The following is a 17,802-nucleotide window of genomic DNA, read 5'->3' on the forward strand; positions in this document are numbered from 1 at the left end:
CCAGATAGGGGTAATTTTGAGTTGACATAATGTGGATGTAGATAAAGTTTTCTCCAAACTCTGTATCTCTAAACTAAATGCATTTTCCCTTTCCTTTTTCATCTCTCTTGTCTCCTCTTCTCCCTCTCTGCCTCTCCTCCTCTCCGCCTCTCAGGAACAGTATAAATTTGTATACGAGGTGGCACTGGAATACTTAAGCTCCTTTTAGCTCAGTGGGATGGGGAACCTGCCGGAGTCCAGAGGCTGCTGTGACCAAACCCCCTTTTGTGTGAATGGCAGTAACTGGGCTCAGGGGCTCCGAGGTGGTGGCACCCTGCCTGACTCCAAGGAGAAGACTGGTGGCCCTGTGTTCCACGGGGGGCTCTGCACCTTCTGAGGGGTCTCCTGTTGCTGTGGGAGATGCTGCTCCAAAAGGCCCAGGCTTCCTTTTCAACCTAACCAGCCACAGCCACGGGCCCAAGCAGAAGTACACCCACAAGCAAGGCCTTGGATTTCTGGCTCCCAGACCTCCTGCTTTTGTTCTGAGTTTGTGGATCTCGTGGCAAGCCGACTGTGCAGGTGCTGGGGAATGGGAAGCTCCCCTGCCTTCCTTCTCCTTGGGAGTGGAGGAGATGTGTGTTCTGCTCCTCCATGTCATGGAAAAGATTGGGGCTCTTGGGGGTCACTGCTCTGCTGCCCCCTGCAACCTCCTTCAGGGGCCTCTGGCACCAGACATTTGCAGTCTGGACCAGTGTGACCTTACAATGTTCCCTAGGTCACAAGAGAGGCCCCCATCCTCACACCTAACCTGCATGGGGCTTGGCCCACAACCATTCTGTACCCCTTCCCCAGCCTGGGCCTTGACTGTCCAGCATTCACTGTCCGGCCAGCTGTGTCCACAGCACTCTTTGATAAAGGTGTTCTTTGCTTTTTTGTGTGGTCAGTGGGAGAGGGTGGAACTGCAGGGAACTTCTCTGCTCCTCCTTGTCTTTGTAAAAAGGGACCACCTCCCCGGGGCAGGACTCAGGCTGACCTGTAGGATGTAACCTGTGTGTCTCTTTGGTGGTAGCTTTCTTTGGAAGAGACAAACAAGATCTGATTATTTTCCAAAGTGTATGTGAAAAGAAACTTTCTTTTGAGGGGTGTAAAATCTTAGTCTCTTGTGTCAAAAAGAAAGGGGCAGGGGAGTTTGAGTGTGTACCTCTAAGACAAATCTCTCGGGCCTTTTATTTTTTCCTGGCAATGTCCTTAAAAGCTCCCACCCTGGGACAGCATGCCACTGAGCAAGGGAGAGATGGGCGAGCCTGAAGATGGTCCCTTTGGTTTCTGGGGCAGATAGAGCACCAGCTTTGGGCATAATTTGGCTCTCCAAATTTGAACTCCTTCCTAAAGAAACCCAGCAGCCACCTTGAAAAAGGCCATTGTGGAGCCCATTATACTTTGATTTAAAATAGGTCAAGAGAATCAGGCCCGGAGATCTAGGGTCTTGTCCAAAGTGTGAGTCAGTGAGAGGGAACCAACATTTGCTAAGTCTCTACTGTATGCCAGGGATCATGCTTGGCACTTTCCACAGGACATTCCACTCAGTCCTTAGAACCCCCAGGAGAGAGCTACTGGCTTGTTACCATCCCCATTTGATCATCTCCTCCAATGAGGAAACCCAGGCACCTTCCTCAGTGTTGAAATCCTGGGTTCCAAAGGGGCAGGTAATGGCAGTGAGACTTCTCTGTGCTGTTTTTCTCATGTTCTCTAAGTCAAGCAGTTATTTTATGGAGGGAAAATAAGGCCAGAAACTTCTGAGCAGAGAACTCCTCTACAAATGGAAATTTAGTACTTTCTTCTTGATGCCAGTTCTTCTGGGAAGCCCAGAATTTCATATATATTTTAGTAACACATTCCCAGCTCCCCAGGAAAGCCAGTCTCATCTAATTTCTTAGTCAGTAAAAACAATTCCCTGTTCCCTCAGGCTATGAAGGGACCAGCCAGGGACACTCTCGATCTTGATCTCTAGCCAGTGCTTAGGCCCAGTATCTGACAGCCTTAGGTGGGCTGGGACCGAGGAAGCTCCATCTTGAAGGCTGGTCTAGCCCCAGACAGGGCATGAGGGGCACAGAACCCAAGAAGGCACAGCTTTGGCCCTCAGGAGCCCACTGTATGCTGGGGAAATTGAACCACGGTGCAGTAGTGTGGAGTGGATGAGTGTTCCATGAGCCTAGGAGCAAGAAAGTCTCTTTGGCCTAGGGCTTCCTGGAGAAGGGGACATCCGTTCCTGCTGGGTCTTAACAGGTAGAAAAAGAACAAAAAGGAAACTCAGGCAAAGGGATCCATACGTGCAATGGCAAAGAAATGTGAAAAGGCATCGGGAGGAGCAGTCTGGGGGAGGCCAGCCCAGTGCGGGCACAGCACAACAGGCGGAGCAGCAGGGATGAGCCAGGGTCCAGGAGAGAGAGGCCCATCGCAAGTGCAGACTTTGTCCTATTGGCAACAAGGAGTCCACGGAGCTTTAGAGAGATGTACTCAGCTTCGTGTTGGCAAAGACTCCCTCTGACCAATGGGGCTGCCTCTTTTACTTTCATCAGACACTGTGAAAACATTCCCTTAAGTGTGTACTTTTTAATATCACATCTCTTTGTCTGTCTGCTCACTGTTTTGTTGCTGGAACTAAATATACAGTGGATCATGAGACTCGGATTCTATGAGAAACCCAGGGTCTCTGCTTTACCACGGAGCAGGGTCACCAACCCAGATCTCCAGGCCCATGAGGATGGAACATGAAAGGAGCCCACAAAAGTGGCTTCCATTGGCATGGGCTCTGGAGCTGTCTAGAAGTCCAGGGACACCAGACTTGATCAAGGAAGGGCTGTCACTTTAGAGGTTCAAAAGGAAGAGCCTCAAAGCAAAGGCAAGCAAAGGAACCCCGCGATGAACTTGCTCTTTTCCTTTGATGAGCCTCTCCCCAGGTGTATTTCAGCAGACCCCGGGGACCCACCCACACTGGGCCTGCTGGCCTCCCTTGGCTCCAGCCCACTGCCCCAGCTGGCCTTCCCCAGCCTGCAAGGAGCCTGGAGCATGGCAAATCCACCTGCTGTAGGCTATTATCTCAGATCTTGGTACATCCAGACAGCATGAGGGTGGAGGGAGAGCTATTTAACACAAATCCTAACATTTTTTTTCTGCTCAGGAAGGGGTGTAATAGCTGGCAGATAAACATGACAGCAGTTTCTATCATTTTAAATGGTAGGAATTTAAAGTGTGACTTTAAGAAGAAAAAAACTTGTAAAAAAAAATATATATATATATATATCAGGCCATGGTGGGGTAACCCAGCAAGGACCAGTGATGATTCCCCCAGCTCATCCCCTTGTTTTCCCACAACCCAATCATTCTCCAAAGAAAGCAAGGCAGTGAATAGGTCTTAAGCCAGTGCACACAGGAAGAAATTGAGGCTCACAGATGGGGATGACTTCCTAAGATCCCATGAGACAAGGATGTGGCAAGGCTTGGATGAGATGGGGCACCAGTGCCCAGGAATTTGAACATTTTCCTTTACCCAGGAAATCTCTGGAGTCACCACAACCTCCCCCAGGGGATCTCCCCACCCCACCCCATTTACAGGGTGAGCTCAGCCTGTCGTGAGGAGAGGAAATTATTATTAGTGCTCTCTGAGTCTTTACAACAGGAGCTCTCACCTCATAGATGTGAACCCTGTTTGGAGAAGATGCAAGGAAGTAAAGAGAAGCCCAGGAACTTTCTCCATTTGTGTGTGTTTATGGCCTAGATGGCTACAGGATGTATCTTAGCTGCACTCCAACATTGCATCCTTTCTGGGGTGAAGAATCTAGGCCAACCAGGGGCCCTTGGTTCTCTAGAAGGCCACAGTAGGCCTTTGTGGGAATGGAAAGGGACAGCTTGCTTTTAGTGCTGGCCCTCTCTGTGGGTGTGGCCTGCAAAGGAACCAACAGACCCTATGCTGGGGACTGTAATGTGTGAGCTCATTAAATTCTTCCAACATTCTAAAGGAGGGTTTGTGATTGTCACCATTTTACTGATGAGGAAAGTAAGGCTCCTAGGGGAGAAATCACTTGCCCACAGTTCCATAGCTAGTGAGTGAAAGAACCAGGATTTAAACTGGTTTTTTCTCACTACAGAGACTATTTTTCCACCATTGTATCTCACATTTTTCCCAGGAGGTTATCCGTAACAGAAGAGACTAGAGTGGAACAGCTATCTCAGTGGATACAGCTCAAAGCAAACAACAGTAAGCTTAAAATTCCTTCATAGTCTCATGTTTTACTTTAACAATTCATGCAAAATTTGCATTCCACTTTCTGATTTAGCCTGGTTGGTTTTAATATGACTGTATGAATATTTCAAAAAAAAAATGTGCTCTGTTCCTCATGTTGTTCTGTTCTGTTCACCTCACTATGACGGACCCTAGGTCAGCTGGTCTTGAACTTGACCCTAGAATTGACTCTAGGAGCAGTGGCCCTGCTGCCTCCCAGAGCCAATTACAGGCAAGATCAAGACCAACTGACCTTCTCCTAGGCAGCTCCTTTGGTGTGCAGATGCTCTGACCTCACTGTTCATGAGTGGACCTCAACTCAGGTATCTTCCAGTTGGGTGCTGGAAGGAACCCATTGACTCACACTAGAATGATGAGGATTTGCTCATCTGGCGTGGAGAAGGATGAGCCCACAAAACCCTAAAAGGAAAGGAGAGGCTGGACACAGCTGTACTCAGCAGATTCCTGAATGCTAGGCTGGAAAGTGGTGCCTGTTGTCCAAGTGGAGTCACATGGTTGCTAATGTGGGCAAGTCTGAGGACACACTTCATGAGCAGCTGGGGTCTGGAAGGCTCCTCGCTTTACCCTGGCCACATATACTTACTGGTTGCCTACAGCACATAGCACCTTGGAGAGAGCACTATTAGGAAACCGAGATTACTGTGGCACAATTAATTCCTGGGTAAGGCATGGGGTTGTGGTAGACAGAGCTCAGCCTTTAGTTTGAATCCCAACCCTGCCATTTCTTGGCCATAGAGTGTTGGGCCAACCAATTAATGTAAAAACATACATGAAAAAAGGACCCTCATCAACATTAGAAGGGGTAGATTCAGAGCACTTTAGGCAGGAAAACAGGAAGGCAAGGCCAGGAAACTGGAACCCAATGAATACTCAGAACCAAGGATGCAGATGATTTATTTAGCGAAGTGGTCACTTCTGTGACATAGCTGGACAAAGGATGGGTAACAGCTTGGCAGAGCCAGTTGGAGCAAGGGCAAATCTCAGTGTCTGGGGCAAAAGATGATGAATTTCCCTCTGACCCATCATGTTTATTCATCTTCCACTCCCCATTGCCACACTAGCTCTTGCTGTATGTCCTCAGCAGGATCTACATTCCCTCGGCGCTGGTGGGAACCCCTTAGAGTACATAGAGGTGTCAGTCCAGTAAGACTGCTCTACACAACAGAAGTGAGGCCCAGGGAATAGCAGCCAGGCCCTTATCCTGTTATCTCTGCAGGAGTGACTACCCTACCCAGATCCAGAGACACTGAAGGAAATGATAATTCCCTGGTACCTCACTGCCTCGGGACAGAATGAAGAAAGCCACCCTTCCTTAGCCTGCAGCTGGCCACCGCTGGGCTGGGTAAACAGGTCATCAGCACCAAGCTAAATCAGGAGTAACACTATGGAAGACATGGGTGAGCCCAAGAGGAAGCATGAACACGATACTGGTCCTAAGTCATGTCAACAGGTTGTGCTGGGCCAGGATCCCCAGGGGAAAAAAAATGGTCAACCCAACTGGAGGGTGGAAGAAAAAAAACATAAACATGGATAGTCATGTCATCTCAAATCCCTGACTTGCCTTCCTCATTACTTAACAGTGTGAGCTCCTTCTCACTCTATGACCAGCTTTGAATCACAGCCAAGTAAAACAAGGAAATAGGAAAAGTAAATCCAACTAGAAGAGACAAGCTGATAGACAAGCTCCCATGCAAGGGTTCTCTGTTGGAGGTTTTCCATGTATACATGTCTAGAAGTGATAGAATGCAAGACCTTGGCTTCCTCTTGCAGGGATCTGCCTTTGAGGTCATAGACTGTCAACAACAGGGAGAGAGGTTAGTGGTGGAGCGTGGGGGGAGCTGTTCTAGCCCCAGTTTCTTCTGACACATTTTTCAGGATCATGGATCTGATCCTCAGAAGCACAGGAAAGACATCTAAGCCATATTTGTGCACATGAGCAGACTCTTCTAGACTTTTAGTAACCAGGGATGGGCTTTTGCATGGCACTGACTATACAGTTGTCTTGTAGAGATCAAGCCAGTCTTTTGCATCCCACCTCCAGGAAAGATGGGAAAAGGTCATCAAAGGGGCTACATTCACCAACTGAAATCCACCCATGAATGTTAGGTCTCTAAAAGGAGGCATCAGCACTCACAATGGTAGCCTCCAAACCTAGCATCCCACCTATCTAAGAGCTCAGTGGTGGTCCACTGGGACACATACAAGGGAAGTAAAAGGGCTCAGGATGAAAGAGAATCTGTTGGGAAGACTTTTAGGGGCTGGATCGTTATGGGGCTTCCTTCTGTATCTGAGAACTGCTCTGGGTGGTGGGATGTGGACTCTGATCCTTGATTGGAATGTTCAGAGAATGAGTGTCTGGTGGCCTTGAAGTGTTGGACAGAAAAGTATCAGTATAAAAGCCTGGAGCTCAGGGTAATTAATGTAGTTCATGGTTCCTTAGTGAGCAGAACTCTTGGATGTAGAGGAGAAAGGGTCATAGGAAGTAACCCGCCAAAATTACAAATTTAGTCTCTGTACAATTACTTCAGTGCCTTTGGGCTTATGAATACAAATCAGTGGACCTTCTCTATGATGGTCCAACAAACTCTCAGTGCCCACCCTGTCCCTGTATCTCCCATGGAAGATGAATACTGTCAGGTGTTCTTTGGGTCAAAGCCCCCAGGGCATTCTGGAGGCTCAGAGGGCAAAGTGGTGTCATTCCATGTAAAATCAGGCTTCTGAGGCATCAGGCAGAATACGGTGTCCATATACTCCATAGGTCTGCTGATTCTTGGATGAAGTCAAGCACAGTTTGCTAGACCCAGGTCACTCCTCTGAGTATAACTAGGACCCATGAGTGAAACTTAATAGCTGTAAGGAAGACCTGCTGTCTGCCAGAGAGGGTAAGCTGCCCATCTCGGCAGCTGTCTAAAAAATGCCAGGTGTCTCTTTAAAGGGAAGAGGAGCATTGCTGAAATGGATTTCAGGTCACTTCCATTCTAGATGGGTGAGATCTTGTGGAGCTGGAATCACATTTGAACTCATTCATACCTGTAGAGCACAAATCCAAGTAGAGTGTGTTTGGTCTGTACAGGTTGAAGCCCCCTGCTCCCCCGTCCAAGTCTCCTCACTGAGCAGGCCAACATGCTCTTGTGGCTGCATATATTGGGCTGATCCATTCTGGTTATCACCAAACAGCAAACCATAGGGAACAGCCACTTTGCCATAGACCCAATACCCACGTAGATCTCTGATGAGAGCAGCCATAACTCAGACCCACTGACCAAAAGGGCCATGAGTGACAGCCAAAACCAGTGAAGGTCCAAGCAGGACACAGACCAGGGCTTTGCTTGCCATATACATTATCTCCAGAGGTTATTTCTACCCCACTCCCTATTCAAGGCCTGTTGGAGCAAATTGCAAAAGCAAAAGCACAGTAACTCAATTTACACATGATTATAATCATTTCCAGTGCACACATTTCATCACCAGGTGGATCCTGAGTTAGCCCATGTAAATCCAGGTTAACCCACATTGGTAATCAGACTCAAAAGCACTTTTCACCCTACATTCTAAGCCAATCAAAGACAAAGAGTTGTGGCCTCTACCATTGCCTTGGCTTCTGAACACCCTCACAGGCTATCCCAAGGTTCCCGCTCAACTCCAGGGAGGCTGACATCTTCACATCCACTGGGCATATGATATTGCATGAGACCAAAGTCTCCACATTGTTTGAAGCCTCCTCCATGAATCCCAATGGCCTGCACTTGTACAGTTTGGGTGTTTGATAGATAAAGCACGTATGAGAAGAGAAAACAAAATAAATCAACTTTTTAAAAAAGCCAGCACTGTGCTGTCAATGTTTTTTTTTTTTCTTTTCAATTCTAGCTTAAAAAAGCAGAAGGTAAATAATGTCAGGTCAATGAATATCAGATATATTTTTTGACTGTACATTACAGTGAAGTGTAATCTTTTTACACCTGCAAGTCCATCTTATTTATTCTTGTAAATGTTCCCTGACAATGTTTGTAATATGGCTGTGTTAAAAAATCTATACAATAAAGCTGTGACCCTGAGATTCATGTTTTCCTAAGATATTCGTACTGGTGTCTTCCTGAGGTTGGGTAGGGATGAGGTGGGGACAAGCTGAAGGAGGAGGAGAAAAAAAATATTATCAGCTAGGTTTCTTTATATTTAAGTTAATCCTTACATCACAGGAAATACATATTATTCCCTCTTTGCAGATGAAAAAGTTGAGGCTCAGAAATATCAGGGGATTTTCCATGACTGCACATTGAGCTAGTAAAAGGGTTGGGTGTAAAGTGGTGTTTCTCAAGTGTGGTTCATAGAGCACCGGCATCAGAATCACTGTGAAGTTTGTTACACATACAGATTCCTAAGCCCAGAGAATCACAATTTCAGGGTCTGCATTGCTAACAAGTTGCCTAAATGTATCAGCTAGCTATGGCTGCATAATAAACCACCCAAAACTCAGTAACTTGAAACAAAAATATTATTTGATAGCAGCCACCTAAGACTCAACTGATCTAGGCTGAGCTCAGCTAATCTCAGCTAGGCTCATTCACGTGTTGGCTAAGGGCTCTATTCTAGGCAAGGCTTCGCTGGGGCATGTGAACTGTTATATCCCTGCACCTTATTTTCTTTACCCTCCTCCTGGCACCAACGAGGTAGCCTGTGCATATGCTCCTCATGATAATAGCAGGAGCATGAGAGAAAGTCCAATCACATATATATTTTGCCATACCTTTGCTCGAATCATATCTGCAACATCCCCTTGGACGCAGCTAGTTACATGGAATACTCAGAATCAAGGGGCAGGGATTCTGCTTCTTGACATAGACCCCTCTTCTCAATTTTCCAGAAAATACTGAGGTTGGCCAGGCATGGTGGCTCACACCTGTTATCTCAGCACTTTGGAAGACCAAAGTGGGAGATTAGTTAGGCCCATGAGTTCAAGACCAGCCTGGGCAACATAATGAGACCATATCTCTACAAAAAGTTCAAACAAATTAGCCAGGCGTGGTGGCACACACCTGTAGTCCCAGTTACTCAGGAGGCTGAGGTGAGTGGATTGCCTGAGCCTGAGAAGTTGAGGCTGCAGCAAGCTGAGACTGCACCACTGCAGTCCACCCTGGGCAACAGAGTGATGCCTTGTCTCAAAAGGAAAAAAAAAACAAAACGCTGAGCTTAGGTATGAAACCAACGGTGCCTGATGCACACTTTAACACTATAATCTCAGAGTGTAATCCATGGGTCACCTACATCATTACACCAGGGAAACTACTCAACATATAGAGTCTGATTCAATAGGTCCAGGATAGGAGCTAGGAATCTACATGTTCAGCAAGTGCCCCAGGTGATTGTAAAACATGCTAAAATTAGGCAAGCACTATTTTTAATGCTGTTGTTATTAGAGGGGAACAGATACGAGCCCAAAAGGAACTGGGACAAACCAGTGCTCAAACTGGGACATGAGGCTGCCAACCTCTCAGTTGGATGTATATGTCCTCTATTTTCTTCTGGATGAGCAGAAGAAATAACTAGAACCTGACTCCTTGGAGTTTACTGGTTCCCAAATTCTTTGTATGTGTCCAGATACAGCCTGAGCTGGAAACGCAAGCCGTGGGGGTGGAGCGCAGGGTTCACCTTGTTCTCTTGCAGCCTTGGGAACCCTGGCAGAGCTCTTCTGCCTGAGGAACTTAGATGGCTCACCAGGCCTCCCAGGCCACAGAGTCTAGAGAACATGTGCTTCCCAGCTTGGGTACGATGTGGAGAAACTGGTGTCCAGCCGGCTAATTATCTTGTCACCTTGTCCTCGGTCATATTAATCTCACTTAGTCTGCTGGCTACATTTATTCTTTGGCCACAAATGTAATATATGACACTGGAGAAAGAAAACTAGAAAGAAGGAAAAAAATCTTAAATAACTCCTACTTAAAAAAAAATACTTTAGGACATATCATTTTTCCCCAAAATGGAAATTGCTTTTAAAGTGTTATGATAAAAGTAGCACATACTCACTTGAAAGGACTCAATATAAAATTATTTAAGGCAAAAGGTGAAAGTTCCCACTTCTCAAAGGTACCTGTTAATATTTTTATGCCATTCCAGACCTTTCTATGCATAAACATACACATTTTCTACGTAGGTGGTATCAACCCATATATACTCTGAGACCTGCTTCTTCTCACTTAACAGCATACAGTTGTCATATTTCCATGGAAATATGCTTAAATAAATATCCCTTATCTTCCTTGACACCCCCATAGTACCCCTGAACTTGAAGCTAAGCTGTTTGGGGTGCTTCAAGTCCTGTGTTCTCACAGTGATACTAAGGATCAACGTTATCTGTGAGGGACATCCCACCCTATGTGCTGCCATCCTGGAGCGAGACTGATAATAGTGGCACAGCTCTCTTTATATGTCTGTTGGCTGTCCAGGTAGGTCCTAGCCTGGCCTTCCTGTGTGGCTAGACCTGGAGTGTGAGCCCATGTCAGACCTAGGAGCACCTTGATTGGTAGCTCTGGTTTGATTTAAGATCTTCCTTTAATTCCAAAGGCTCAAGCCTTCCGTCAGAACTCCAGGGGATCTAGAAGCCCTCAGATTCCTGGAGACACGGGATAAGGTCAACAACATACCATGCAGAAGCCAAGAAGAGGGATTTGATTCCCTCTGACAGGGTTTGCAGGTGGCAAGAAGAAAAGAATAGGAATAGAAGCAGAAGCAGCTGGTGAGATAAAGAAACCACATTAGTTAATTTCAGAAATTTTTTGACCACTTAATCTCTAGGATATGCAACAAGACTCAACAAAGGCTTGGCCTGAGTGGCTTTCTCTTGAAATTTAATGCAAGGACTGAGCCTGGACTCATCATTGACATGCAGTAGAGACATGGCACCCACAGGGAGATGATACAAACGGAACAACTGGAGACAGAGAAGAGCATGGGATTATAACCCCCTGGAAATTAACATAAACTGAGGAGGGAATCAGTTTTCCCAGTCTATTGAAAAGGCATTGGAACAAAATTTAACTAGTTATTCAAGGACATTTGGAGTAAAGGAATAGAGAAATATACAGAGAAGTACAGATGCATAGAGAAAATAAATTGAATATATAAATCTATGAAAAACTACACCAGTATATTAACAGTGGTTATCTTTCATCATAGGGAACACAAGTAATTTTTGTTCTTTATAATTTTCTATATTTTATAAATGTTATATTACTTTGATACCTAGAAAGGCCAATTATATAAAAAGAAGAGGTGAGAAGAACATAAGAAAATCCAGGCAGAACAGATAAGATGATGCCAGGAACAGGGTCATACCCCAAGACCTGCCATATACCTGGATCAAGAGGTTTGAAAAAGCAGCACTGCCCATTTCCCACAAAAGGGGAACACAGTCAATTAGTCAATGTCCAAAAGGGAAAAATAATCCCTTGATCAGAATAAATAGAAAATATTCCTGCTATAGAGCTTAGAAGAAATTTTTTTCATGAGTCCCCTTAATAAATAATGGCTTCAACAACATCCTTCACTGACACAATGGATTCCTCTCCCTGAAGACTCATGGCCTCACGCCATAGAACAATTCAGTGAAAGCTCTTCACTGAAAGACCAAAATGAAGGGGCCCAGCTACACGGCTCTCTGCAAGTCAGACCTAAGCCAGGTGTAGGTTTTCAGAATCTTAAGTATTATATAAACAAGTTTTCTCTTCTCTCTGAGTACCCATGAGCTAGAGGCTTTTAGCCCAGAACCGGTGAAATAGCTATTCTGAGTTGCTGGTTGAATTTGGAGCGCGAGTTTAAGAGCCAGCTGAGCCAGAAAGTGAATTAGTATTTCCTTTTGAATGATGAGGAGACTAACAGATACATGTGCTGAGACAGAAGATGAATCTGTTTCTCTATTAAGGTGAGGCATGGCAAGGTCAAGAAGTAAACCCCCATTCCAGGTTATAATGAGGACTGACTCCATCCCACCCCACTGTCCTTTAAAATACCTACAAATATGTAGTCAAAGCTGGAAACATGTGAGCACACCTGGCAACCAAGCTATTGTGTGAATCCAAGAGGAATTTCCTCTGATTACAAGACACAAGAAGCTGAAATAAGAATCGTAATCAGTGGTTGATGCTGAATCATGTGTTGCTGCCTAAAAGATGCAAAGAAGCCTCAAAGAAGATAAAGTGGCTCATCCCTCCCAGGTGCCTGCTCCAGATGGTCTGTACTCACTCAGAAAATTGGTCAATCGTCCATTTCTATCTCCTGGGAGATGAAATGACATTAAGAAAAACTTCTATGGGCAGGAGAACAGCAGAGAGAATCTTGAAGAAATGTATGCTGAGGATTTTAGCTTTTCATGCCACCCCCGGATCCATTTGCAGCACCCCAGAGAGAGGAAGGGAGTGGTAAGAGCACCTTGCTGGTTGAATGCATACAAATAAAACAGATGCCTCTTGTGTACCACTTCAAATATTCTCAGCCTAACCTCTTATGTCATCCATGGCCCTGGGGACAATTTGCAAGCATGCTTCTTCAGATTGCATACAGGGGACATCCGTGGTGTCTTTCCTCAGACAGGCTCTGCAGCTCTTGTTTCCTGTGCCACAATTTCTGGAACTATTCTCTGAGATACCCACAGGAACCCACTTAGCACTTGTGAGTGTGCTACCCAGAGATGCGGGGAAGTTGACAATGAAATCTTTGACTGATAGGAGCCTGGAGGCTGTGAACAAATGCTTCCTCCTTTCTTCCATCTGAAGGCAGTTCTTAAGTGTATTTCATGTGGCTTTTCAAATGGTCCCAGAACAAACAGACCCTGTAAGAGTAGCCAACTCTACAATACATCTTGTAATACCTCTTTCTCACTCCTTCCCTGACTTACAACCCCTATTCTCATTGCTTTCTGGAATCATATTTCCAAATAAAATTTCGTTTAAGGTTTTGCTTTCAGGGGAACACTAGCTGGGAAACTGGGCTTCAGCTATGCACAATATCCTACCATCCAGCTGTTAAGCTGAGATGGGATTCTGCCAACACCCATAGAGGGCTGCCAGATGTCCAAAGAGGCTTTTGATCTAGGGATAAAAAATGGACTTGATGTAAAGTGACTCAGGGGAGAGGTTCTACTCATGTCCTAAGCTCATCCTATGTGTCAAGATGTTAATTTCCTGCTCAGATTTGGGAACAGGAGTCCTGCCATCTCATATTTTTGTTTAAAATACTTGATGAGCCTGCCCAACAGACAGCAAGAAGGATGGTAAGGGGTCCTGTTTTACTAAAATCCCATTGACAGCCCTAGCATAGGGTGCAAGAGCAAGGGGGTGGTTGGCCAGTGGGGTGGAGGAGTAGCTGGATCTGGGATCCATGCATGCAGAGTAGGCAGCCTGCAGCAATGCTTACGCCCAGTCTATCCCTGGCAGAACATGGCTCCTGACAAACCATGTAGGCAGCTAGCTCCTAATGGAGAAAATTGTGCCAGGAAAAGAGATGGGGGCGTGCGTTCCAGCCAACACTAAATGCCGATACAAACTTCTCCCAGGGTTGATGAAGCTCCTTGTACTAGCTCCCTGTACCAGCTCTGCCTAAGATCTCTGCCCTCACAGGCTGTCAAAATTTCTGGCCTGCCAGAGAAAAATAACAGCACATCTTAACTATCCCTTCCCTTTTCTGGTCCCTCCACGATGCTCTCTGACAGCCCGACCCCAGCTCTGAGCAAGCTCACACCTTCGCTTGTAAGGGTGAACAAACAGGAAAACATCACCAGACACATGAAAAGATGCAGGAGTTCAAAAGCAGAGGTTCACTTTTAGGAATGAGAGAATGTGCCTGCCTATGAAATCAGGTCTCTGCCAAAAAAAAGAAAGACATTTTACAATGAATCTCCACAGATGCAGAAAAACACTAGATTTTCTAAATACAAGAAATTTTTTGTTGTTGTATCCAACAAAACAAATTGCTGAGAAGTCTAATAGAGAGAAAACACAACCAAAATTAGGAGACAGGAAGGGGATATAATAGTGAATATAGAAATTATACATAATTCTAAAAGGATATCATAAACAACCATGGCTATTAAATTTTAAAATCTTGATCAAGGGGGTAGTTTTGAAAAATGTATATTATCAAAATTGGCTCAAGAAATAGAAAACCCAAGTTGACCTGTTATCAGAGAAAAAAGTTTTGTTGTTGATTCATCTCTGAAAGATGCAAGAGCAGGTAGTTTCATAGGTGAGCTGGATCAAACTTTCAAATAAAAAAATCATTATTATGCAGTCTGTACTATTCCAAAACAATGCAAATAAAAGAAAGCTTCTTAATTCATATTATGATTATAAAGAAATAGCACAGATACCAAATTTGACAGAGGACACACACACAAAACCTCTAAACCTGCCACATAAATGTGAAGATTTTTACCACATTTTAATGATTACAATAAAATCATTAATGACCCCCACAGCCTCTTAAAAAGTAATATACTGGCCGGGCAGAGTGGTTCATGTCTGTAATCCCAGCACTTTGGGAGGCTGAGGTGGGAAGATTACCTGAGGTCAGGAGTTCGAAACCAGCCTGGTCAACATGGTAAAACCCTGTCTCTATTAAAAATCCAAAAACTATTAGCCGGCATGGTAGCACATGCCTGTAATCCCAGCTACTCAGGAGACTAAGGCAGGAGAATCGCTTGAACCTGGGAAGCGGAGGTTACAGTGAGCTGAGATTGCACTATTGCACTTCAGCCTGGGCAACAAGAGCGAAACTCTATCTCAAAAATAATAATAATAATAATAATAAACCATGTTCAAGTAGCCTATATGCCAAGAATTCAAAAATACTTAAATATGAGGAAGTCTAGCAGTAAAAAGACATACAAATCATCTTAATAAATACTTAAAAAACATTTGACAAAATTTAATATCAATTCCTGATGAAATATGATGGATTCAATAAACTATTAATTGCAGGATACTTTGTTAGCCTAAGAAGTTAAAATTATTAGGGATAGATATTACTAGAGTTCACCAGTATTCACTTCTCCACTCCTTCTAGGCATAAAGGAAAATTACTCCTCTCACCCTCCTTGTAATTAGCTGGAGTCATGTGACAAGTCTTGACCAATAAGCATAAGCAGAACTGATAATGTATCAGTTTTATACCAAAGTATTTAATGACTGTTGAGACACTCTCTAGTATTTTCTTTCCTCGATTCATCTATCAAGGACATCCTGCATTGTAGATGGTGCAGCCATAGGATGGGGGAGATTCCCTCAGCCTGGATCACTGAACCACCACATGGAGTACAGTTACTCTTGGGAGTTACTGGACTCCCAGAACGTCGTGTGTATGAGAAATAAACCTTTGTGGTTCTTAGCCGCTAAGCTTTGGGAGTTGTTTATTACTACAAAATGCATGATATCCACAGCAAGCATGTTAAATAACAGAGAAAATCTAAGTGTATTTCTGTTAAAGTCATGGATGTCTACATCCTTGCTATAATTTAGCATTTTTGGATGATGCCAATGCAGCTAGCACTATTAATCAATAACTAAGAGATCATTGTTACAGTTACCATTGCTGTGTAGCCAATTATCCCACAACAAGTATATTTTATTTTTTCATAATTTTATGGGTCAGGAATTCTGAAAGGGTTCAGTTTGGCAGCTCTTGAGAAGGGTCTTTCATGTGGTTACAGACGTCAGGACTACAGACATTTTTAAGCCTTGTCTGGACTGGATGTCCAGGACAACTCACATATATGGCTGCTGTTGATGCTGGCTGTTGGCTGGGAGATTCAGTGGAGCTGTCAATTAAAGTGCCTTCATGTGGCCTCTTCAGCATAGACAGCCCAGAATAGTCAGACTAATTACACAGCCCATACCTTCACCCACAGTGAGTGTCCCAAGAGATCCTGATGAAAACTAAGTAACCTTTTCCCACCTAACCTCTGAAGTTACATCTCATCACTTCTGTTAGATTCTATAGGTCAGCAGTGATTCAAGAGAAAGGGACACAGACTTGTTCTTTTTATAAAAGCAGTATTAAAGATGTGCACACATGTTTTAAGACCACCACAATTACTTTTATAAATGAAGGCCCAAAGTTAATACCATCTTTGGCATATGTCTAGTAATGCTAAAAACTATTAAGACTGATAAGAAAATTCAACAAAGGCACAGGTTATAAAATAAGTATGAAAAATAAATAACTTCTCTATTCATACTTGTAGAACAAACTAATGAATTCATTCATTAGCATAGTATCAATTATATATTAGAAAACATAACGAGAAAGAAAAATTACACTCACAATAGCAGCAGAAAATATAGGAAGCCTAGGAATAAACTTAAGAAATGTGCAGGACCCACATAAAGAAAGCTATAGAACTCTATCTTGAGACCTAAAAGATGACAGGAATAAACTAAGAGATTCAGCAGACAGTCACAATCACTACAGTTAACTTGCCAATTCTACCACAAACTAAAAGAATAAGTTTAATGCAGCTTCAACAAAATCAATGAGTCTTTTAGTAAACAACTGGAAAACATAATTTTAAAGTTAATGTGAAAAACATAAACATATAAGAATAAGCGAACAATTTTCAAGACTGCTACAATAATTAAAGCCACATAGTACCGATGAAGCAATGCATTCTGATCAATTCTTTGAGATTCCTTGTCACACCAGATACTGGGAAGACAAGCCTCGTATTTGTCAATATAGTTTGGATAAAGCTGGTTTGATATTTTCTAGTATCTCCTGATCAAAGCAAAAGAAAATGACAAGGAAAACTCCTCTCTTACAAATCACCAAAGTAAAGTTTTTTCAATTCAGTGCATTTTATTATATCCAGTATATACATTGTCAATGTTTAAGACCTGAAGTGTTCATATTATTCATTTGCTTAATTTTTTAATTACACAAACGATACATACATTCTTCTCATAAAATAATCAGAATATTACCAATAAAGTTGGGCTCCCACTGGCCACCATCCCCAATCCCAGCCACTTCCCCAAGAGAAAGAGAGAAATCTTTGGTCTGTTTTACTACTCCTGGTCTTCTCACCTCTCCAGGCAACCATGAGGGCTGACAGGCTCCAGGGCACTCCTCTAGGTATTAAAAACAAGGTCAACAAGTAGCTTTACCTGGTTAAGACTATGCAACGGGAATAAGTTACAGAAGTAAGCAGAGAAGAACCAATTTTAATACAATTTCCTATGTTGGTCCCTGGACTGGAATGATGAGTAAAGCTTCCCTCTGATTCCTGCTACATTCCAGCAGTCAGTTCCAGCAAGGTCTGTGCAAAACAAGAAGCCGGGTGAGAAATTTTCCTTGGAGGTGAATCCATCTGTCTCTTTGAGAGTAGCCTTGGAGAGCAATCAGCCATCACTAATGGCTCCAAGCAGGGCCTCAAGGGACACCCAGACAGCTTGGCATCCAGTTCCCCAGAGATAAGTAATGCTGCTCTGGGGTTGTGGAACAAGTGCAAACTAAAAGATCCTCAGAGAGGTACCATA

At 44.0% G+C, this 17,802-nt stretch overlaps 1 protein-coding gene across 17 annotated transcripts in view; it reads left to right on the forward strand.

Annotated features, from left to right (window-relative positions):
* Positions 1-8,354, forward strand: part of LOC105496374 (protein tyrosine phosphatase receptor type T) — a 1,121,698-nt gene extending 1,113,344 nt beyond the window's left edge. For 16 of the 17 annotated variants that reach the window (XM_071079282.1, XM_071079290.1, XM_071079294.1 and 13 more), the window contains one exon: positions 155-8,354. In XM_071079282.1, the coding sequence (XP_070935383.1) occupies positions 155-208 (54 nt within the window). In that variant the 3' untranslated portion in view covers positions 209-8,354. The remainder of the gene's footprint in view (positions 1-154) is intronic. The other variant, XR_011613330.1, reaches the window with a different exon arrangement.
* The last annotated feature ends 9,448 nt before the right edge of the window (positions 8,355-17,802 follow it).

The sequence above is a fragment of the Macaca nemestrina genome, chromosome 15, assembly GCF_043159975.1.
Source record: "Macaca nemestrina isolate mMacNem1 chromosome 15, mMacNem.hap1, whole genome shotgun sequence".
NCBI classification, from domain to species: domain Eukaryota; kingdom Metazoa; phylum Chordata; class Mammalia; order Primates; family Cercopithecidae; genus Macaca; species Macaca nemestrina.